We start from the raw sequence: 24,068 nt of genomic DNA, 5'->3' as shown, positions 1-24,068 counted from the left end.
TCTTTCAAGATAGATCTCCCAAGGCAAAGGAAACAAAAGTGAAAATGAAGCTTTTTTCAAAAGCTTATTGCAGAAATTTCTTAGGCAGAAATCTTCATTCTGGTGTTTTCCTACCAGAATATAGTTGGTTTTGTTTTTGGTTTGGGAGGTGAGGTTTTGTTTTGTTTTTGCAGAAGTACCAGGTTAAAAACAAACAAACCAAAAAAAAAACTTCAAAATAATCATCTAATACTTAGCATTGTCATATATTTATTTAGCAAATTCTCTATTACCTGTCCATATTTGATATTCCTTAAATAGATGCAAAAGGATGTTTGACATTTTTTAAGTTGAATGTGATAGGTCCTTTTTGTGTGGTTCTTTCTGACCATTAGTCACAGTGGGTACCTGTGTCTTCCATGTTACCATTTCAGACACATTTTATACTTTATTGAAGATTAACAAACCTGTCAATTTTTGACATAAAGAACCAGCCACTATTTTCAGATGCTTTTTAATAATTTTTGAGAATGTTTTACCTATAATTCTAAAATGTGACATGTTAAAGTAAGCCCTCAAACATCTTAAATTTAATGATGAAGTAATTCTTCACTAGGTTTGCTAGCCAGATAGAGAATAAATTATTTTAACCTCGTTCCTAAAGTTATATCTAAAGACATGAATTGTTGCATTGTTTTTATTATTCTCTATTATTAAATTAGAAAAGTGGCATTGTCCAGTGTTCACTTACATTACACTAATTAAATTAACTGTGGTCAGGATTTCAATGTGTCTTATAACTTTATTCTTATGCAAGAAAATAATCCCAGTGAAATAATATGAGTTTAGCAAAATTCGTGAATTTCTGCCTCCAAACTCAATCACTTTTTAATTATTGCCATTAGTGTAGTTTGTGAGGTGTTTGATAACAATTTGCTCTGTGTTACCTATCAAACACATTTCACTTGAAGTGAAAGACAGTCTTTTCATACAAATCAAATGTTGAATAAACAAAACTGAAAACTGACTTACCAGTACTGTATTTTAAAAGTTCGGTTGAAAATTTTTTGGCTATGCCTGAAGCCCAGTGGGAAAGACAGAAGTTATCAATTCTTTTAAAACTATAAGTTTGAACTCTATCAAAAAACGGATTACAGTCCCTTTAAATGTGAGTACTATAGGCAGAGAGAAATAATAACATCCCTTGAATAAAGTACCTCTAACATTCAAAGATTGTTGTCATACTTCCTTGAGAGATTTTTGTCCTGCAGAAAAGGAACTGAAAAGCTTAAGTCCTATCTGTAAGAATCAGATTATAGTCCTGTGTATTTTTTTCACATTAAATATCAAAGATAGCTTAACAACATATTTAGAATTTTCTGGGTTTTACTATTAATAAAGTTAAAAGAAAATCTGGTGTGATCAGGTGGTGGAGCCACATTAAGTTTGTGTGTGAAACACCCATTGTGCTTATCTCTACTTTAGATATTGCTCTGAACCCATGTTCCACATTCTGAATTCTTGTATAAAGTTAAACATTGCAGAAGGGCATATATCTGATGGTACAGATGAATAAGGCTGAAGTTGAGTAATAAGCAAACTTGGTAAATTTAATATGTTCTTGTCTTCAATATGTCTGCTATTAATATAATTTGGTTATTTTGTGGGAAATTATGAGACACTGCTAAAAATACCTGATAGATTTTAAAACTACCACTAATTTAAGGCTCCTATTTATACTACAATACTGTATTCTAACATACCAAAACTAGTATTAAATTTCTTAAAGTATTAATTGCTTGCAGGCAAAGTTGTTGGCTATGCAGCAAGCCAGAGAGACTGCAATTCAACAGTACAAAAAACTGGAAGAAGAAATCCAGACACTTCGAGTTTACTACAGGTAAAATTCTTTTTTAACCTGGGCATAAACAAATGTTGTTGGTCAGGCCCTATTGAACTATTTCCTCATCTAAATGCCACCTCTGAAATGGTATATATTTTTAAAATAGTACATGAATAACAGTAATAATAGCCTTTTGCCAATTATAATACAATATGAGAAATTTATAAAGGAATGCTACTGAAGGATTTTTAACACTTACTTAATTTATGCTCCAAGAGTAGTTGTGAAATTAATTCAGTAGGTCACACTGACATTTTTTAATGAAAAGAACTAGAATAGAAAATGTCAGAGTGCATCTCCTACAGTAAGGGTAAATATTGTTTTGTGATACTTTTGTTTCGGTTTTGTGTTGTGTGAGAGAGAGTTGTGTATATTGGGTTTGGTATAAAATATATATATTTTCACAGTGGATCATGGTTAAAAAAAAAAGGGTTTGAAAAATGATATACAATATCCTGTATGTTCTCTGATACTTAATAAGAGTAAAAAACCCTCAAGTCTAAAGTGTAAGAATTCACTAACTTGGGCTGTGAGTTATTGAAAGATTTTCTTTTAATTTTGCCCCTTCTCAGAATAATGTTGTTAAGTACCAAAAAATGCAATTAAATAAAAATCAGTTTTACTGAAATAGTTATGAAAGTATTATGTCATGATATATTACTATATTCATACATGATTATTAATACATAAAATTAGTATGTCTAACAGCAAGTCTATTAACTATAATTTCAAAGTAGTGATGACTGTAATGGTATTTTTGGGATAACTGCAAACCCTGAAATGTGATGTGAAAACACCAGTGGTTCCAATGGGTGCAAATTTTCAAGAACTGCTACACAGTACTGCTATAGTTTGTTGCCTGTGTTCATAATTGTAAGAAATACAGTTTACACAAGAGTGAAAAAAAAGTTGATTTTTTTTTCCTCATCCCAAGTTGAGAATGCCTGCTTTAAAGCAATGTTACTGGCATATTGTCGTTGGTTTATTATTATGAGTTGAACTCATCCCTCAAAAAAGATATGTTGAAGTCATAACCCCTAGAATCTCAGAATGTGACCATTTGGAAGTAAGTCCTTAAGAGAGGCAACCAAGTAGAATTGCGTCATTAGCATGGGCTCTAACCTAGTATGATTGATGTTCTGTAACAAGGAGAAATTTCGACACAGAGATACACACATAGAGGAAGTCTATAGAAAGACACAAGGAGAAGATAACTTTGTGCCAGGCATCCATAAGCCAAGGAATGCCAAAGATTGGCAGTAAACACCAAAATGTAGAAGAGGCCTCGGGGGATTCTCACCTATAGTCGTCAAAGAGAGCATAGCCCAGCCGACACCTTGATTTTGGACTTGTAGGTTCCAGAACTATAAGACAATAAATTTCTCTTTTAATCCTCCCAGTTTGTGGTTCATGTTATAGTAGTCTTGGGAATTAGTGCAGTTATATAATATGAAGTCTGTTTGATTGATGACTGACTGGGGAATCGTTTGTCAGCAGTTTGAAGCAATGTCTGTGTGTGATCATGTGGGTAAACAGAAGCCTGTTGGCTAATGAAGACATACCAGCCACTGACCCTTTTCTTTTTGTAACTATACAGTGGATATGAAAATCCTTCCTCCATACTTTACACCAATGGATTCTCAACTATAGCTGTGCATTAGAAGCACGTGAGGAGCCTCTCAAAATCCTAATCCCCATCTCCTCCTAGACTAACTACATCAGTCTCCTGAGGTAGGACTAGGTTGTCAGTGTGTTTTAAGTTCCCTAAAAATTCCCACATATATTCAAGTTTGAGGGATGTTGCTTTACAAATGCATTTCAGGTAGCTACATTGAATTAGGGTCTCGGTAGAATAATAGAGGCATATATTAAACCCTTTACTAGGACTTAATGAATATTGTGTGATTTGTGCCCTTGGATATTTGCAGTGCAATATGAAGTAGCTTCACGCTATTGGTAAGGGAGGGTTTCCATGGAACCTTCTCCTGCCATCCTTGTGAGATAGGAGAGCAAATTCTTGTTGATAAAGTGATAGTGTCCAATAATTCTGAGAAGCATATGATAATCTTACATGAACAGACATTCTTTTCTTGAAAAACGAACCTTGATATCAGTTCTTAATGCTCCTTCTTTTTACTGAATTACAGAAGATTACTGAAAGATTTTTTAAAAATTGTAAAGCTAAAATACTTGTTTTCCAAAGACTTTTAATCTACATGAATATAACAGAGTTAAACATTCTCTTCTAGATAAAGAGTTAACAATTGTTGGCTCCAAGATACACTTTATATGTACCCCTGTCACTGCTGCTTAAAAAAAAAAAAAAAAAAAAGCTAGGAGCACGGTAAAGCTACGGGGATTTGCGCTTAAGACAGCCCTGCCTTTTGTGACTTATATAAATGAACCTCTCCAACACCATTTCCTTTTTATGAAATTAGAATTATAGCACCTACCTCATAGAGTTATTTCAAGTGTATACAGTTCTTAGCACAGTATTTAGCTTATTGTTAGTGCTCAACCAACGTTAAGATAAATTTACTTTTACACAACAATGTCAGTGAGGTAGGAGTAGAATCAAAATGTATATTACTGGTGAACCATGAGAGACTATGGACTCTGAAAAACAATCTGAGGGGTTTGAAGTGGCGGGGGGGGTGGGAGGTTGGGGTACCAGGTGGTGGGTATTATAGAGGGCACGGCTTGCATGGAGCACTGGGTGTGGTGAAAAAATAATGAATAATGTTTTTCTGAAAATAAATAAATTGAAAATAAATAAATAAATAAAAATGTATATTACTGAAGCCAAAGGAGATTTTTTTTTTTTAAAAAAAAGGTTGCTAAATGGTTAGGAAGATAAGGAGAAAAAGTGTCCTTTTTATTGAAATTAGGTGGTCATTAGTAACCTTCACAGAAGAATTTTAACAAAGCAATGGATACAGAAGACAGTGTTCTGTGAACTGAAGATTAGAGATCAAGAAGCATAGTAATTTGGACAATAGAGCGGTCCTTGAAGAATAATCTTGAATAAGAAAGATGTTAATGGTAGCTGAGAAGAAAGGAAGATAGGCTAAGGACTTTTGTTTTTTTCTTTTTGAAAGATGGCAGATATTTGAGGCTGCATATGACTAATTGGAAAGAGCCAATGGAGAGAATTGTTATGGCTGGAACAGGGTTCCTACAGAAATAGGAAGAGGTGGAATTGAGAATCTGCCAAAGCATCTTCCTTGAACAGGAAGATGGTCACCTTGGGCTCACAGACAGGACTCAAGGAGATGAGCTGTGGGATAGAAATCAGTTTCAGTTCACAATTAAGAGTTTCACTTTTTCCTGTAAAGTGAGGTTCATTGTGGACTTGAAAAGTGCAGAGGGCAGGAGGCTTTGAAAGGGAGTGGGAAAGAGTAGCTACTGAAGGGAAGGGGAAAGAGAACTGGATTAAGGCAAGAAGAACACGACCAGCAGTCCGGAAGAGCCAGTGGGGCAAAGATGCTACCGAGGAGTATGAGTTCCAGCTTGTACAGCTGCGTAACCTAACAAGTTCAACTATCTTGTGTAGTAGCACAGAAGGGAGAGGATTGAAATGATCCAGGATTACAAGTTTGCAGGACTGAAACGGTGGAGAGGAGAGTGGTTGAAAGTAAACCAGCAAAAAGTTGTTTAAATGACGAATGATAGTCTTAGCTAAATAGAGCAGGAAATAAAACTGAAAGAACATGTATACCAAGAGAGAAAAAGAAGGAATCAAGAAACCCTAAATCTTGAGATCAAAGGGCAAAGGGAGTGGGAATTAGAAAATTCAAGAGCTAAAAGGATCAGAGGTTGTAGGCAGAAAGCGGAATGTTGCTGTTTAAGATCTCAGAGGTGAAGCACTCAGTCTGAGCACTGACCGTATTAAAAGCACTGCTTTAGAAGTAGATGAAATGGAGAGCAGCAAGGGGGTCAGTAGGTAGAAAGAAGTGAAAGATTAATGACACTGAAGTATTGAATACCCATTTTGGATATTGTCTGAAAATACTGGGTACTCACTATAAGTGCCGATGACTATAATGCCAAATAACTGAAAAGTAGAGAGATAAAAGCTGCATGTTAAAATAAACAGCTATATGTATCATACCAAACGAAGAAATCTGTATGGTGTATGATGCACAGGAGAATGTGTGTGTCTATGAGGAAAATTGCATCTTTCTAGATATTTCATAGAAGTGGAAACATACAATATTTTGAATATAAGAAGACCCATATTTCTATCAAAAAGGTACAGAGAACTTTCATGCATTGTTGATGGGGATAGAAAATGATGCATGTGCTCTGGAAAGCAGTTTGGCAGTTCCTCAAAATTAGACATGAAGTTCCTACGTGATCCAACAATTCCACACATAGGTATATACCCTAAAAGAACTGGAAGCAAGGACTCAAAAAAACAGATACTTGCACACCAGTGTCCATACCGTATTGTTCAAATTAGCCAAAAGGTGAAAACAAAGCAAGCCAAGTGCCCATCAATAGATAAATACATGAACAAAATGTGTTATATACATACGGTAGAATATTATTCAGCCATAAAAAGAGATGAAATTCTGATACATGCTACAACATGAATAAACGCATTATGCTAAGTAGAAGAAGCCAGAGGTATCTAGAATAGGTAAATTCATAGCCACAGAAAGTAGAATAGAGTTACCACTGGCTGCAGGAAGGGGGCATAGGGAGTTTCCAGGGGCTAGGGGAGGAGAGAATGGAGAGTTGCAGTTTAATATGTACAGAGGTTTCTGTTTGGGATGGTAAAAATCTTCTGGAAATAGATAGTGGTAATGGTTGCACAACACTGTAAATGTACTTCATGCCACTGAATTGTACACTTAAAAATTGTTAAAATGATAAATTTTAGGTTATCTTACCACCGTTTTTGTTTTGTTTTGTTTTGTTTTTAATGTACAAAGAATATTCTGTGAGGGTATACAGAAATTTATTTAAAATAGAATAGGGTAAATCCCTGGGATATTAGACTCTGGGAAAGGAGAGGCAATTACAAAAAGAACAAAGCTAAAATTTCATGGGAGCTTCTGATTTAATTGATTCAAATGGAAGTAAACAGTATTTCTTAGTCACTTGAATAGATGGTGGTTACAAATCCATACATGAAACACAACGAGTATTCATAGAGATATGTTTCTTTCTCACTTTCCTATGTTATAGAGAATAGGATAAAGTTCCATTTTTATGTGAAGAAAACCAAGACTAATTCTGTAATCTCTGTGTGTAAAGAATTCCTAGATAATAAATTTTGTGTAGCAAAGTTTGAGAAAAAGTACATTTCAGTTATTCAAGTCAATTTTACACACACGTATGCACAATGTGTATATTACCATGTCAGACAAAGTTATTCACCAACAACCAAGAAAAAATAAGCTAAGAAAAATAAAGAAATTGGATAGTAAGCTGGCGTCAGGAGCAAGTCTGAGTACAGCTTGTATGTTTATACCACAAAACAGCAAAAGAATGAATAAACCTCAAGAGTAAGTCTGGCTCTCACCTTTTCAACAGCCAAAGACAGGGAGGATGTCTTTGACTGATCAGTTATCAGTTTTAGGGGTAGATTAAAATATGCTGATGACTTTCATTCTGCCTTTCCTTTAGTACTGTCAGTTAGTGATAAGGAACTTATTTTCTTTCAGTTCTTTTCCAAAAATAATTTTGGAAATTTTATGTGCACTAAGAGCTACTGTTACTATAATCATTCCATTTCCCTGTATGGAAATAAGGAACTTGGAACTATATTTTTCTGAGCTTCTCTATTCTGTCTGTTGTCCTTTGAGTTTTAGAAGATTTTGAGTACTAAGAAGAGAAATGTTGGGCTTTCATTTTGTTTGGCCCATTTAGGGACAGGGTCAATGAGGTCCTGGAGATACTAAACCTAGACATTATAATTGACAGCTCTTTCATATTAAAGCAGGAGGCATAACAGAAGAATAGCAATAGGAAGACTTAAAATAAATTTCACTTATTTTTTTTAAGGTTTTATTTATTTATTTGACACAGAGAGAGAGGGAACACAAGCAGGGGTAATGGGAGAGGGAGAAGCAGGCTTCCCGCCGAGCCCAGAGTCTGATGTGGGGCTCGATCCCGGGACCCCGAGATCATGACCTGAGCCAAAGGCAGACAGACGCTTAATGACTGAGCCACCCAGGCACCCAAATTTCTCTTATTTTAAAAGTTTTTAGTAAAGCATTAGTGTCTCCTCATTGCTGTGCTAAATGCTAAATTCATTTGCAACAGCTTCATTAGTTTCAGTCTAAACAGCTTCACCAGGGAATGATCTTAAACTTGTAAGGTTTAGATTTGTATTTAGTAATGATTTCTTTCCTGTTATTATAAACCTGTAGAGCTGCATTCCTCAGTTCAGGAGGCATAATAATAACAACCTCTTTCTGATCGAGAGAATGCCTAAGTTTCAGTGTTTGCCGATTTTACAGTTCTTCCTTACATTTCCTTTTGCTTAAAAAAGTGGAAGTTCAAGGTATAGATAAGAATTAGATCCTGTTTAGTGCCAGTAAACTAGGATTTAATATTTATAATAACAGAAGTTTATGTTTTAAGTTTATATTATATTTGTGTAATTCCGTGTTGGAAGTTGCGATGCCTTTCAGGACCTGTGGAATTTACATTCCATGTTTAGACCAAAAATATTGAATAGAATGCTCCATATTTTAAGGTAGTATGTTTCCTATGATTGTACTGGTATTTTCTTAATCATCGAAATCATTTCTTAGTAGAATACTTACATGTTTGACATAGTGAAAACTAGACTAAACATGAGCCCTACTAACTGGTTCGTAATATGCATTTCAAAGTTTAGAGGCCATAATATAGAGCACATGTAAAATATACTGAAAAAAAGAATGAGATTCTTTATTTTTTCTGCATTCTTTTTCTAAATTTTATTTAGTATGAATCTTTTATTTCTTAGTTACGTTTTTTCTCTGTGTATATGCCACCCTTAGCAATCAAAAGCATTACTGTCACTAAGATCTGGTGTTTTGTTTTGTTTCTTTAGTGGTGATGATAAGTGTTCCTTGAACCATACATACTCTCAGAACTACGCATTGATAAGCCGATGACTTATCGATGCAGGCTCTAGCCAGGACCGGCATTTTTCTCAATGCAACCCCTCAATGAGAGGGGTTGAACACTTGATCCTGATCACATTTGTTCAGCGTTCGAATCAGTTGTGCTAATTGGACTGCTGAATGACATAAAAAAATTCTGTCACATAGTATTTTTGATAAGAATTAACTATCCATGAAGCTGTGTTATAGTACCATACTGCTAAAGCAGTAATAAAAAGAGCAAAAGACCTGAGTTCTTCCATTTTTGCCATTAATCAGATTTTTTTTTAACATAGACAAGCCCCAAACTTTCTGTGTTTCAGGTGTTGTCGTTGTTGTTGTTTAAGACAGTATTGTCTCTGTATTTGACAGAGACACAGTGAGAGAGGGAACACAAGCAGGGGAAGTGGGAGAGGGAGAAGCCGGCTTCCCACTGAGCAGGGAGCTTGATGCAGGGCTCCATCCCAGGATCTGGGATCATGGCCTGAGCGAAAGGCAAACACTTAATAACTGAGCTATCCAGGCGCCCCTGTGTTTCATATTTTTAAACTTTGACACGAGGGGCTTTTGTAGTTAATTCTAACATTTTGTGAAATTTGTCGCCCTTTCATATGAGGTAGATTAAATTTTTGTTTAGTGATATTTGTTTGTTTGTTTCTTTATTTAGAATCAAGAACTATTGAGGCACTGGCTCAGTTAATAGAACATGCAACTCTTGATCTCTGGGTTGTCAGTTCAAGCCCCATGTTGAGTTTAGAGATTACTTAAAAATAAAATCTTCTTAAAAAAAAAAAGCGCAAAAACTGTCTTATACTATTAAGTTGCACCTCTTTTCAGGGCTTTTTTAACATATAGTTGGCTTCACCTTTACTAGTCAAACCACCATATATATTTGTTGGTGGCTCTGGATGCAAAACAAAAGGAAAATTAAAACGAAGTTTGAAAAACAAAAAAACTTAAGGTTTGTATTTTCTGTATGTCCAGTGATTTGGAATATAGTTATTAAAGATTTTTTCCTCCCTTCTCTTAAATTATAGAATGTGACATTTAGTAAGTTATTTCTGAATGTCAGTTACTTCACCTGTAAACGGATATCTGACCTACTTACTGTGAAAATCAGTGAGAAAATACATTTAGATTTTTTTTTAAGATTTTATTTATTTATTTGACAGAGAGAGATCTCAAGTAGATGGAGAGGCAGGCAGCGAGAGAGAGAGAGAGGGAAGCAGGCTCCCTGCTGAGCAGAGAGCCCAATGAGGGACTCGATCCCAAGACCCTGAGATCATGACCTGAGCCGAAGGCAGTGGCTTAACCCACTGAGCCACCCAGGTGCCCCCATTTAGATGTTTTTTGAAAACTGTAAAGCACTGTTCAAGAAAATAAATTAATAGTCTACTGATAAAATTCTTTAAAAGTTTTGCTTTACTCAGATGTAAGACAGCTATTAAATTAGCAAAAGTGGGCTGCCTGAGTGGCTCAGTGGGTTAAAGCCTCTGCCTTCGGCTCGGGTCATGATCCCAGGGTCCTGGGATAAAGCCCCATGTCGGGCTCTCTCCTCTGCAGGGAGCCTGCTTCCTCCTCTCTCTCTCTCTGCCTGCCTCTCTGCCTACTTGTGATCTCTGTCAAATGAATAAATAAAATCTTTAAAAAATAAATTAGTAAAAGTCCATTTCTAGTGAAACATTTTATGCTTCAGTGACTGTATCCAGAAGGCTATTTTTTGCATTGTCAGTTTTCACTGTTTGCTGGGCCTTATTCTAACAAGTTAAAAAGCAAAACTAAAATTTATCAAGTATAATTCTGCTGGTCTTTGTTTTTCAACCTAATGACCTTTACTCATCTTTTAAGAGCATTTAACAAAATATTTTGTCATTTAATCATCGTAGTTAGCAAAGGGCCCAGAGTTAAAATGGGCTTTCTCCAGGTATTTGCCATCTATTAACATTATTTCTATTAAGCCTAGGAAAATTTTAATTTTAGAGTTTGTTGGATAAAAAGTAGTATTTCCCTTGATCTTGGCACGGAATCACCATTTTATAGCCCCACAGGTGCCAGTTGCCTCATGCATAGGTGATCTTTCATTTGTCCCTTCTCACAAATGTAATCAGTGGTCAAATTCTACTACACTTTTCCTTGCAGTGTCCACTACTTTTGCCTTCTTATTTCCCACAGTTCCTACCTTACATAAGGTTTGTACAATCTCCTGGCCAGGCTTTTCTTCCTACTTCATCTACTTGTCTCCATTCCTTACTCCTCTTAAGATTCCTGAAACATTATATTCAACCTCTCACTCAGCCATTAACACTATTTAATGATACCACATTAGCTATACAATAAATTCCAAACTGTAACCTAACATTCATGAACCCTTGTTATTTCTGCCTCCTCTATGTCTGGCTTACTGTTCACCATCACCTTTTTTCCTGCTGGTTTCATTCCTGTCAGTGGTCACCAGTGCCAGTACACTGCTTCACACATGGTAGGAACCCAATCAGTATTTGTTGGACTTAATTGACTATTATTTGCACTCCCAAAATGAACCGTTCACTATTTCCTGAACACATCCACTCCAGTGCTTTCCCATATGTCTCCTATTCCTCCTGGAATACTCCATCTCTGCCTGTCACCTTCTTATGGAGCTTGTGGAACACAATATAAATACCAATTATTCTATTAACCTTTTTCTTATATTTTCAACCAGAAATGATCTCATTTTACCCAAAAATTAACTAATTAACTAATAGTTCTTCACAATGGCTCTCACAACACATACCTCATGCTTCCTTATATCATAGTTTTATGACTATTTCTCTTAATTCCTCTACCAGGGCTGCTATTCTTTATATACACCCAGGCCTTCAGTAAATATTTGCCAAACAAATGAATAAACAATGAAATTTAACACTAGATTGAGTTTCTTACGATGAAAATTTTCTTCAGGATAGTAGTGTGTGTATAATGCATACAATTAGAATTCAATGATGAATTAAATATTTGGAATAGTATGGACCTAGTCCAACATCTTGGTTAGTCATCTGCATCTGTGTGGGGCAAAACAGGTAACAGAATATGTTATCTGACAAGAAAGTTTATTTTTTCCCAGGCCAACAGTGTTCAAACTTGAAAACTGTTATTAGAAATACTTGTTTGAATTTTACTTTTTTTTAAATTTACAATTAAAAACTGAAGAAGCAATATTATTATCATATATCAATGTTATATATCATGTTCATCCCAATATTGTTTCTTACAGTGAAAAAATAAGTTAGAATCTTTCCTATGGATATTTTGTTTAGTCAATACATTATCTTAAAATATTAAGTTAATTGTCAAAATAAAAACTGGAAGATCTGCCAACATGGGACCCTAAATGATTATATCATGGTGTGTATATTAATTAGTCAGGGTGCTCCAGAGCAAGAGAACCAAGAAACTGTGTACATACATAGAGAGGATTAATGTGAAGGAATTCACATGCATTTGTAGAAGGTGGCCAGTCTAGAATATGCAAAGTAAGCTGGCTGGCTGGAGAGCCAGGGAAGAGTTGATGTTGCTGTTATGAATCCGAAGATGCAGAATTCCTTCTTCCTCAGGGAAACGCTTTTTTTTGGACGAGCTTCCCCCACGATCCACCACATTACGAAGAGTAATCTGCTTTCCTCAAAGTCTACTGACTTAAATAGTAATCGTATGTTTAAAAAAAAAAAAAAAGAATGAAAGAAAGAAAAACTTTATAGCAACATCTAGATTGATGTTTGAACGAACGTATGGTACCATAGCCTAGCCAAGTTGACAAAATTAACCACCACACCTGTGCATTCAGCAATTAGCTGGGACTAAGTAGAAGCTACTTTTCACTAAAAAGAGCACACACTCTCTATTTCACCATATTTCTGATCATGCCTACTTCATGCATTTCATTCATATAGGTATATAAGTTTGTGACCCCAGATGTATGTTGTAATCCTCCTTATTTAAAGGAGTATTTGTCCACCTATTACAAATGCACTGTCTCCTGGATGCCTCTCTAACCTCATTTATTAACATGTTTCCACTCTTGCTGTAGCTATTCTAGTTCCCTTATTATCATAAACCTTCTAAGAATACTGCCCTCTCAGAGCCTTGACTTTTTTCTTTGCCTCAAGTGATCTACCCTCCAAATGTTGCAAGACTTCTTCACTTTGTTCAACTTTCTGTTTAAATGTACCTGACCAGGGTGCCTGGGTGGCTCAGTTGGTTAAGTGTCTGCCTTCAGCTCAGGTCATGATCCTGGAATCCCAGGATCCAGTCCCACTTCAGACTCCCTGCTCAGCAGGGAGTCTGCTTCTCCCTCTGACCCTTGCCCCTCTTGTGCTCTCTCTCTCTTATTCTCTCCCTCTCAAATAAATAAAATCTTAAAATAAATAATGATAAATGTACCTGACCATCTAAAATAGCCTACCTCCTCTCTGTATCATTACCCTCTACTGATTTTTTTTGTAATAGATGATCACAAATGACCCTATACTCTCTTTGTGGATGGTCTTCTAGAATTAAATTCTGCAAAGACAGGGATTTTGTGTGCTTACCACTGTATCTTACACCTGAATCAGTTCTTAGCATATCTTTAATGGTCAATAGAAGTTTTCTGAACATATGAATGTATGTGTAAACATTGTAATATGTTAGAAACTTAACAACAGGTTATCCAGGAAATGGGACTAAGTGTAACAGATTTATTATCTGGTAAGTGAGAGAAGAGGAAATTTTACATTGCATTTCATGGCCTAATAAAGCATTTGAAGCTTTTATGAGTATGCATTACTTTTACATAAAAAATGAATTTAATTTAAAAAAACACCTATATCTATAACCTAAACAATATAAATTTGATACCTAGAAATAAATATCCATCTCTAAAATCTAGATCTGTAATGCCCACATATGTGTGTGTGTGACAGGAATTCATTTTCTTTAATAGATGTTATTAGTGGTGTGCTTTACAAAAAGATAAGATATATAAGGGAATGAAAATCCAGAGGAGATTCATTATGAATTCATTATGAATCTACATTATGGAATACATTTCTATAAATGATAACCTCACTTATGTTTTAAGTTTGCCAAATATTTCAAACTATTTTTCAACTACTTTACATTCCAGAAATTCAAACACTTTTAAAGAATAGTATGTTAAATTGAAAAACTACCAACTTTAAAAAATGTATTAACTGAAACATTCTCTTGCCACTTGGTAGCAGCAGGGGCCCATGGCAGGTTAGTAAGAAAACAGGTGCCTTTAAAAAAAATAAATCCAATCCTGGGGCGCCTAGGTCGCTCAGTGGGTTAAAGCCTCTGCCTTCGGCTCAGGTCGTGATCCCGGGTCCTGGGATAAAGCCCCACATAGGGCTCTCTGCTCAGCCTGGAGCCTGCTTCCTCCTATCTCTCTGCCTGCCTCTCTGCCTACTTATAATCTCTGTCAAATAAATAAAATCTTAAAAAAAAATCCAATCTTATGAACATTAGCTATGGCCAGAACTGACAATGAAAGGAGAGAATTACTTCCTATTTCAAAAGACTTCACTGAGTACAATTAGACTTAATTTAGCATATTTGAATTACAAATGTTTTTCTCTTCCTATACGTGCCATATATATATATATATGTTATTAATTCTTCAAAGGAAACTTTAAAGGATACTCTTAATGCTTTAAAGGATACTTTAAAAATTTTATTCAGTCTTTTTTTAAGCTTTTTTTTTAAGTTTTATTCAATCTAAACTAGTTTAAAATATTTGACAAATGGAAATAATAGCTAATAATCGAAAACATTTCCTCAGAAACGTTCTGATTCATTAACCATGAAAACAATAAATAATGATTTGATAATGTATAGAACAAGACATAATACACTGAGATCTTGGAACTACTCTTGATTTCTAATGCCACTGTTGTCATAAAAAGCTTAGTAAATATTGACTGAGGATGAGGATGATCCCACAGTATTTTTTAAGACTGTGTGGCACTGGCAGTCCAGGCCGAGATCCGGGACTTACTATTGTCATTTGCCTTGGGTCCTTTCCACCTGGGCCTCTCCCAAAAGGACAAATGTTTACCTGCAGTTAGGCATTTAAATGTGTAAATATCCAGTCTCAATTATATACGAAGTAGCTCGAGTTTTCACTCGTTAAATCACAAACTAGTTTTTCTCTGAGGTTTAAATTGGTATTCCAAATGTTTGCAAAGGTCCACAAAGGCTTACTTGAATGTTTTTCCCATTATTCAAAAAAAAAAATTGTTTTATAAACTCAGGTCAATATAAAAATATTTTGTTCCTCTTATAATTCTAAACTCAAGATATTTATGAAACGCCTGAGTTTATTATTATAGTTTACTATTCTGCTTAGTTGTTAAGTTTTAAGTGTTGTACTGTGTATCTTGTTTCCTTTGGGCTTGGAAGGGTTTTATTTTATGATTGTCAGTATTCTATTATTATATTTCCAGTCACTTCCCAAATAACTGCTTCTCATTAGGTCAGAAATAAGCAATACTTGTTACTATATGAAACAATCATGCTAGGGATTTTCCTTAGTGTTATTGACATTATTGATCTGATAAATATTTTAATGTACATTAATCCATGGGAAGTTTAGATGTCCTATAGAGCTAGGCCAGCTGTTCCCAAAAAAATGAACATTTTCTGAAACTTTGTTTATATGAAAAAATGTGAAAATTGAGATTTTGTTCTGAAAGTTGAATACTCTACACCATTGGTTCACAATTGAGCTATGGAAGTTTTCTGATTTTGTTTGGTTTGATTTCACTTTTTTGAATTTGTTTTGTTGTATATGATTCAGAATTGAAATAACCATTTATCTAGTTTTTCTACTCTGTTACCTGAAAACTAAAGTTAAACCAAGGAGTCAAGTAGTATTAGTCTTTTTAATAGCTACTTCTTTTTATTTATAATTAGTAACATGATGAAAAGGTGACAAATAGACTTGAGTTATAATTCATTAAGGAAAACTTCATTTATTCTAAATCTGATTTAATTGGATCTCTGTTTATTGTTTTATTTGTTATATGTTTATTTTGCATTTTTTGTACTATACAGTGTTTTAATTCAGGGCTGACATTATAGTAAGGCAGATGGTATAGATTCTAAGTGACCTTTGACAGGTAATTAACCTGTTTGAGCCTCAAGTTCCTGAACTGTAAAACTGAAATTGTAATATTACCTGCCTCATATTATTTTTGAGAAAAATCAAATAAAATAATGCATGCCAAATGCTTTGTACAGTTGCTGGGTGCAGGCTTAGGTATTTAATAAATGTGAACCATTGTTATTATAATCCCCATGCTGAGTTTATATTGAGTTGTCATTCACTTTTCTTTGAAATTCTGTTAATACATTTCCACTTTTTTTTTTTTTTAGTATTTTTTGACTCAAAATACAATATTGTGACTGTAATATGGAATTGCTTGGTTTTTCTTTAGGAACAAGTTTTCACTGGAGATAGAGGTCTTGTTTTTTCCTTGTTGTGGGATACTTTACTTAGTCAAAATGATGTGCTTGAACTTAGATTTGGCTCTTTTTTTAAATGAACAGTTTGTTTTGGGGAGTTGTTTCTTCATACAGGAACATTTAAATGGTGAGAAGTCTATTGAGAATTAGAAAATTAATAATTTTTCCTTTTTCTACCTTATTAAAAATATTTTTATAAAGTTCACATTCAAAATATACCATTTCTCCCAATGTTTTCTATTAAAGCATCTGCCTCAGGGATGCCTGGGTGGCTCAGCCAATTGGGTATCTGCCTTTGGCTCAGATCATGATCTCAGGGTACTGGGGTCAAAGCCCTCTTCGGGCTCCCTGCTTGGTGGAAAGCCTGCTTCTCCCTCTCCCCACTCCCTGCTTGTACTCTCTGTCATTATCTCTCTTTCTCTCTCACAGATAAATAAAATCTTTAAAAAAAAAAAAACTACCCCAGAAAATAATAAATATGTAATTTTAAATCTGTTTTTCTATCTTTTATCTTGGAGTTTGGTACATATGTTATCTTCTTTAATCCCTTCAACATTCCTTATGAGGTATTATCCCTTTTCACAGATGAGGAAACTGAAGCACCGAGCCTGAACTTACCCTGGGTCACATCAGGGCCAGTAACAGAAGTTAAATTATTACCTGACCCATCTAATACGTAGGCCTTTTACTTGTGACCTGGAGAGTTCCCCCAGCCCCGCCTCTCTCAGAAATACTGAGTTTAGCTGAGGCTAAACTGGTACTTCAGCATTATTTTCCTGATTTGGATGTGCTTGATATGTTTGTCACATTAAACACACCTCTCAGGCCACGTTAAAGACAAGTTAAAACGGTGAAAGAATCTGACCTGCTTTGGAGTTTAACGGTCTTTGTCTGTGTTCAACTGAACTATAGAAATTGCAACCGCAGTCAGTGTCTGGATTTATAAATAGACTACCTCTGAGTTTTTTTAGAACCTTTAAGCTCTAGCATTATATCGTATGTCAGACTACAGAAGGTAAATACTGTGCCTGAAAGTAATTTTATCCACATAATCATTTATTTCATTTGCATGTTGTAGTATTGTATTGTTTTATCACTGCTCTAGCACAATCACTAATGTAACATTAACCATACTAGAAATAACCGTTAGCCAAATAGCCATGTTTAGTTTAATGTGAATTTATCAAGAGCCTATTGTATACTAAGGACAGTGCAGCCTCACAGAAGGGAGAAATTATTATAGACTGAAATAGATGGTGTTTTAGGAAATGCTTGGGAATTGAAGTATGAACAAACAGGATTCTGATAGAAAGGAGGAGAAGGAAGAGCATTCTAGTCTGCAAGAACAGAATAAGCAAAAGTGAAAAAGTTTTAATGCATATAATGTGTTACATTATGGAATTGAGAGGAGGTTGCAGGAATTTGAAAGCTAGCATGTGTTTAAGTTTGATCCTGAATTGCCTATGGATATAGCGTCTTGGAAATTAACATACTACCCAGCAATTCCATTTCATTCTAAACAGGTATTCCAACAAAAACTTCTATACTAATGTTCATAACAGAATTATTCACAATAGCCAAAAAGTGGGGAAAAAATCGAAATGTCCATCAACTAATGAATACATAAACGGAATATGATATATCCACACAATAGACTATTATTCAACCATAGAAAGGAATGACATACTGATACATGCTACAGCATGGATGAACATGCTAAATGAAAGAAGCCAGAGACAGATGTGCATTTTGCGTGATTTTTTTTAATGTGAAATATCTAGGATCAGCAAACTCATAGACAGAAAGCAGATTAGTGGTTTCCAGGGGTGGAGGTCCTAAGGAATGGGGGACTGACCACTTAGTGGACATTGGGTTTCCTTTGTGGATGATGAAAATGTTCTGGAATTAAATATTGATGATAGTTGTATAACATTATGAATATACTAAGTGTCACTAAAGTATATTTTATGTTATGTTTATTCTTAAGCGCACACACACGCACATACCCAAAACACTAGCAAACTTAACCCGACAACATAGAAAAAGAATTATTTACCATGACCAAACAGGGTTTGTCCCAACAATGTAAAGTTGGATTAACATCTGAAAATCAAGAAATGGAATATACTTTGTTAGTTTGCTAAGGCTGACATAACAAAATACCTGAGACCAGGTGGCTTAAATAATAGAAATTTATTTTCTCAGTTTTGGAGACTGGAAGTTCAAGATCAAGGTGTCAGCAAGATGTCTAGTATCTCGTCAGATCTTTCTCCTTGATTTTCAGATGGCTACCTTCTTTCTGTGTTGCAGCATGGCCTTTCCTCTGTGTATACATATCCCTCATGTCTCTCTCCATGTGTCTTCAACTGTTCTTATAAAGTCAGTGGTCAGGTTGAATTAGGGCCTACAGGGGCGCCTGGATGGCTCAGTGGGTGAAAGCCTCTGCCCTCGGCTCAGGTCATGGTCCCAGGGTCCTGGGATCGAGCCCCTGCTTCCTCCTCTCTCTCTGCCTGCCTCTCTGCCTGCTTGTGATCTCTGTCTGTCAAATAAATAAATAAAATCTAAAAAGAAAAAAAAAAAACGAATTAGGGCCTACACTGATGCCCTCAGTTTAACTGAATTACTTCATTAATGCCCTCTCTCCAAAAACAGTCACATTCTGAGGTACCAGGAGTTAGGGCTTCAATGTGAATTGGGTTGGGGAAACACAATTCAGTCAGAACACTCCAAAATTCATGTCCTCCTCTCATGTAAAATACATTCACCACAAATCCAACAGCCCAAAATTCTTAACCCGCTATTGCATCCCCTCCAAGTCCAAAGTCTCATCTAAATCAAGCATGCATAAAACTTGAGTTATGAGTCATTCTGAGGTAGAATGCCCCTCCAGCTGTGAAACCAGTTAAGTTATCTGCTTCCAAAATACAGTGCTGGGACAGCCACGGGATAGACCTTTCCATTCCAAAAGGGAGAAATCAGGAAGAAGAAAGGGGTCACAGTTCCCACTCAAGTCCAAAACCATCAGAGAAGACTCGTCAGATTTTAAGGCTGTAGGATAATCCTCATAGGCTCAGTGTTCTGTCTGCTGGGCCCATTGAGGTAGCAGCATCACCTTCCGGGCCCACAGGTTAGCAGTCACCCACTGGCTCTGGGCAGCACGCCTGCCCTGAAACCAAGGAGGAGACAGCCTTGCCCACTGGGCCTGTGCTGAGAGTAGCTGCCCTGTAGATCCCTGAGCACCTTCAGGGACATTCTTCTCTTTCTTGAAGGATGACACATGGGCATAGCAGGATGGGTATCTCTATCGTCTCGTCCTATAGATCCCAGAAGTCCAACAGACTAGTTTCATTTTGTCCTGTCTCTGTCCACTTTAGTCCAAGCTGGCAACGTATCTCCTGGTACAACCCCAGGTCTATTTCTAGCTTCTATAGAGATGGCTGATTAGATCCATGGGTCACACCCATACTCTCTATGGGGTTGCTATCTCCTCATAGTGTTCTCTGTTAGTTTCCCAGTTTTTGCAATATGGATAGGCTGAGAATTATCCAAATCTTCCTTCAGTTCCTTTTTTGCTTAAAAATCCGTTTAATTTATCTTTCTCGTCTCACATTTTACTGTAAGGAGAAAGAAGAAACCCGACGGCACTTTCAATACTTTGCTTATTCGAAATCTCTTCCATTAAATATCCAAGTTGATCACTTAAAATTTCTACTTTCCACAGAACACTAGAACAATTCATCCATGCTGTTTAGCACTTTAAAGCAAGGTCACCTTTCTTCCAGTTTCCAAAGACATGTTTTGCCTGTCTGCTTTCTCACCAGAATTACCTTTGACTTCCAGCACCTGGAGTTTCTTTGACTAATGTTTTAAATTATTATTTCAATTTCTTTAATGGGTATAGGGCTGTTCAGAGTTTCCATTTCTTTTTTTTATCAGGTATGGGCTTATTTCTAGGCTCTCCATTCTCTTCCGTTTATTTAGATGCCTATCCTTGTGCTACTTCCACACTGTTTCAATTAATATTCTTTGTAGTAAGTTAGCTGCCTGCTTTGTTCTTTTTCAAGATTGTTTTTGCTATTCTGGGTCATTTGCAATTCCATATGTAATTCCACAAAGAAGACAGCTAGGATTCTGATGGGAATTATGCCGAGCCTGTAAATTAATTTGAGGAGTCTCGCCATCTTAACAATAAGTGCCAAGTTTACATTTTGAAAACTATAATATAGTGTTAGATTAAAGAAAATCAAGTAAATAGAAAAACATCTCATGATCATCGATGAGAAGACTGTATTATTAAGTTGCTTCTTGTGGATTTTGTTAACCAGTTAAGGAGCACAGTAACAATCAACACAATCTCCCCAGAAAAATAGAGGAGGAAGGAATACTTCCTTCCTTCCTAACTTAATAAGGTTGATTTTATACCAGGCAAAGGCATTACAAGAAACAAAAATTACAAAGAAACATCCCTCACGAACACAGACTCAAAAAAAATTCTCAACCAAAGCTAAGAAGTCTATTACAAGAATATATAAAAAGGATATTGTGTTATGACCAAGTCGTAGTGCAGATTTGGTTTAACACTTAAAAATCAGTGTAATTCACCATGTTAATATAAAAGAAGAAACAAGCATCTCGATGGGTACAGAAGAAGCTTGTAATAAAATTCAAAACACATTCAGTTGCTCAGTTTGACGAAGAACATCTGGGGGCAAATTTAAGCTTAGGAACAAGGCAAGGATGTCCAACTGCCACTTCAGTTCAACTTCCTACAGGAAGTCGTAATTACTAAAAACTAAAAGCAAATAGAGCTACCTGAATGTACAGTCAATATAATTCTCTCTATGGCTAATCCTAAGGAATCTTCAAAAAAGCTACTAGAATAACTCAATTCACGTCATTATACAAAAATCAATTGCATTTTTATCTATTAGTAACAGACATTCGGAAAATGAGATAAAAAAAAATTCAGTTGCTCTTATGGTCACATCCAAAATTAAGAAAAACTTGAGGATGAGTTTAACCTTGTACCCTGGAAAACTACAAAATATTGCTGGAAATTATTATGGAAGACCTAAGTAAATGGAGAAATGCACAGTGCTCATCAATGGGAAGACTTTTCTAAGTCTCACATATTGCTAAAGTATTCATTCTCTCCAAATTGATCTATAGATTTAACATTATGATAAAAGTTACATCGCTCTTTATTATAGACATTGAAAAGCTAATTCTAAATTTTAGGTAAAGATGCAATTGATTTAGAATTCCCAGTGCAACTTTACAAAAGAAACAGTTGGAGGAAAATTACCACCTGATTTCAAGATATAGCCCATAAAATCATAAATACCAACATGCTAGTAATGTGAAAGGACCATGTATATCATCAGATTAAAAAAGACTCTCACACATATATGGTCTGTTTATTTTCAACAAGGGCAAAGCAATTCATAGGGAAAGTAAAACCTATTCAACAAGCAGTAATAGAAAAACTGTATAACTATTTATGAAAAATTAATTTTAACTCTTCAAATCATTCACAAAAATTAACAGGGACTTCGTCTAATTGAATTTTTTCCCAATATCTAATATACTGTCCAGCTTATAGTAGGTGCTGAATAATCATTTGTATGATAAATAAAATGATTAGATTCTAGTCCTGTTTTCTGGTTCTGGCCTCAGAGAGAGATGCTTATCACACGTTTACTTTTTTTTTTTTATTTTTAAGATTTTTTACTTATTTATTTGACAGGCAGAGATCACAAGTCGGTGGAGAGGCAGGCAGAGAGAGAGGAAGGGAAGCAGGCTCCCCACTGAGCAGAGAGCCCAATGCGGGGCTCGATCCCAGGACCCTGGGATCATGACCTGAGCTTAAGGCAGAGGCTTTAACCCACTGAGCCACCCAGGTGCCCTGCTTATCACACATTTAAAAGGCTATACAAATTCCTCAGTTTCACTTCAATAAGATATTCTGGTTCCCTCATTGCACTGTCAGTCTGGGTAGCTTTCTAGTCATAGCTTCCAGATTCCTCACCTGGCACTGAAGTGCATGATAGTCTTAGAGATATTTCTTTGTGTCACTGCGTTTGTATATATTAGAAACTACAAGAATAAGAACATGTTAAACTTAAATAGAGTAACAAGACACAGAACAGTCATATATGTCTGTAGATAATTCAATACTATTTGTTGATGCTGCTGATTTGCATTTTGGTCCCACTGGCAGCTAGAGTCAACATGACATATTCATTTATCCTAATATTTAATTCCAATGAGCTCTCTTTTTTTATTAACATAGTTATAATGTGACTTTATTTTGCTCAAAGAAGTTAGAGGATACTGGTGCTGATCTTCAGTGTACAGGCAGATAGTGATTAACGTTGAAGGGCTGAACTAAAGAGGTTCCACTCTTGACACAGCAGAACAAGAGTGGAAGCAAAAAGTCAGGACTCCTGATGGCTAATTTTATTCTTAAAGGAATAGACTATATTATAAATACCTCCCTTATCACATAGCTGCAAACTATTTTGTTAAAAACAAAACAAATTTGATCAACAGAAGAAAAATGCTTTTCTTAGAAGCTTTTATGTTTTGTGATACTATTTCAGTGACTCACCAGAAGAAAAGCCCCAGTTATCTTCTGTCTCTTAGAATTCTTCAGTCCTTACTAATCTTCCTTTTAAAGAGGAATAGTCGCCATACTCTAGCAATAGTAGCAATAGCCACTGTGTGCCAAACACAAGACTGGAAAGTATCATTGCAAAAGTCAGCATGTTTTCTGAAACGAGAATGTGAAGCAAGGGGTCTTGTATATGTTGCTTAGTTCGAAAGTCATCTGAATTCTAGCGTTGTAGCAATTTATTTACAATGTGCCCACAGTGTCACTGGTAGGAAATTATTTTTGTTTTGATTGATGTATTTATAAATAAGTTCTAATATATAGCAAAGGTCTTCTGTTTTGACTAAACCATATTAGCTTTCTTAAAGATTGTTATATTTGCCAGTGAATACTTACTAATAGTAACTAGCGAAGTCATTAGCAGCTTTCAAAGTTTTATAGTTCACTGTATTCCTTAAATATTAAATAGTCTTAAAATCTTTACAAAGAAGTTAATATTATATGCTGTGCTGCCACCTTTTAAAGTCAGTGGGGTAGGGTTAAGCGAGAGAGCGGAAGGGGGAAAAATGTTCCTAAAGGGAACTTAGAAAACTGAAATACTGTTAATTATACTAAAAGAACAACAGGCTCTCAAACTGGAAAATCAGTGTTCTGCTGACTCCTTCACATGCATGAAGATCACTTAGAGATTTTGCATTCATTAATAGTTGTTCCAATTCCATGACAGACACGTTCCTTTATGCCTTCAAGTTTAAGTTCTTTAGGTTTATATCCTTACATAACTCTTACACCACAGACATTCTCAAAGACTACCTTAAAATAATTTCTGATATATGCCAACAACAAGGGGAATACCACAAGATTGCATTCTTCTTCTGTCACCTGGGGAGTGTTTTTGACATTGCATATATCAGTACTTGATCAGACAGGTTGCTGAAATTTTGGCCATATTAAAGTCATGTCTAAG

The 24,068-nt window shown here is 35.5% G+C and overlaps 1 protein-coding gene across 4 annotated transcripts in view; it reads left to right on the top strand.

The window, feature by feature from the left end:
• The window catches only part of MIPOL1 (mirror-image polydactyly 1), a 314,898-nt gene that overhangs the window by 203,283 nt on the left and 87,547 nt on the right, over nt 1–24,068 (top strand). For all 4 annotated transcript variants that reach the window (XM_044231953.1, XM_044231952.1, XM_044231951.1 and 1 more), the window contains one exon: nt 1,785–1,879. In XM_044231953.1, coding sequence (XP_044087888.1) covers nt 1,785–1,879 — 95 coding nt within the window. The remainder of the gene's footprint in view (nt 1–1,784; nt 1,880–24,068) is intronic.

Source organism: Neovison vison, chromosome 13, assembly GCF_020171115.1.
Source record: "Neovison vison isolate M4711 chromosome 13, ASM_NN_V1, whole genome shotgun sequence".
In the NCBI taxonomy this organism is placed as follows: Eukaryota; Metazoa; Chordata; class Mammalia; order Carnivora; family Mustelidae; genus Neogale; species Neogale vison.
Note: the sequence above shows the minus strand (reverse complement) of the source record. Positions and strands in the feature narration are given on the sequence as shown.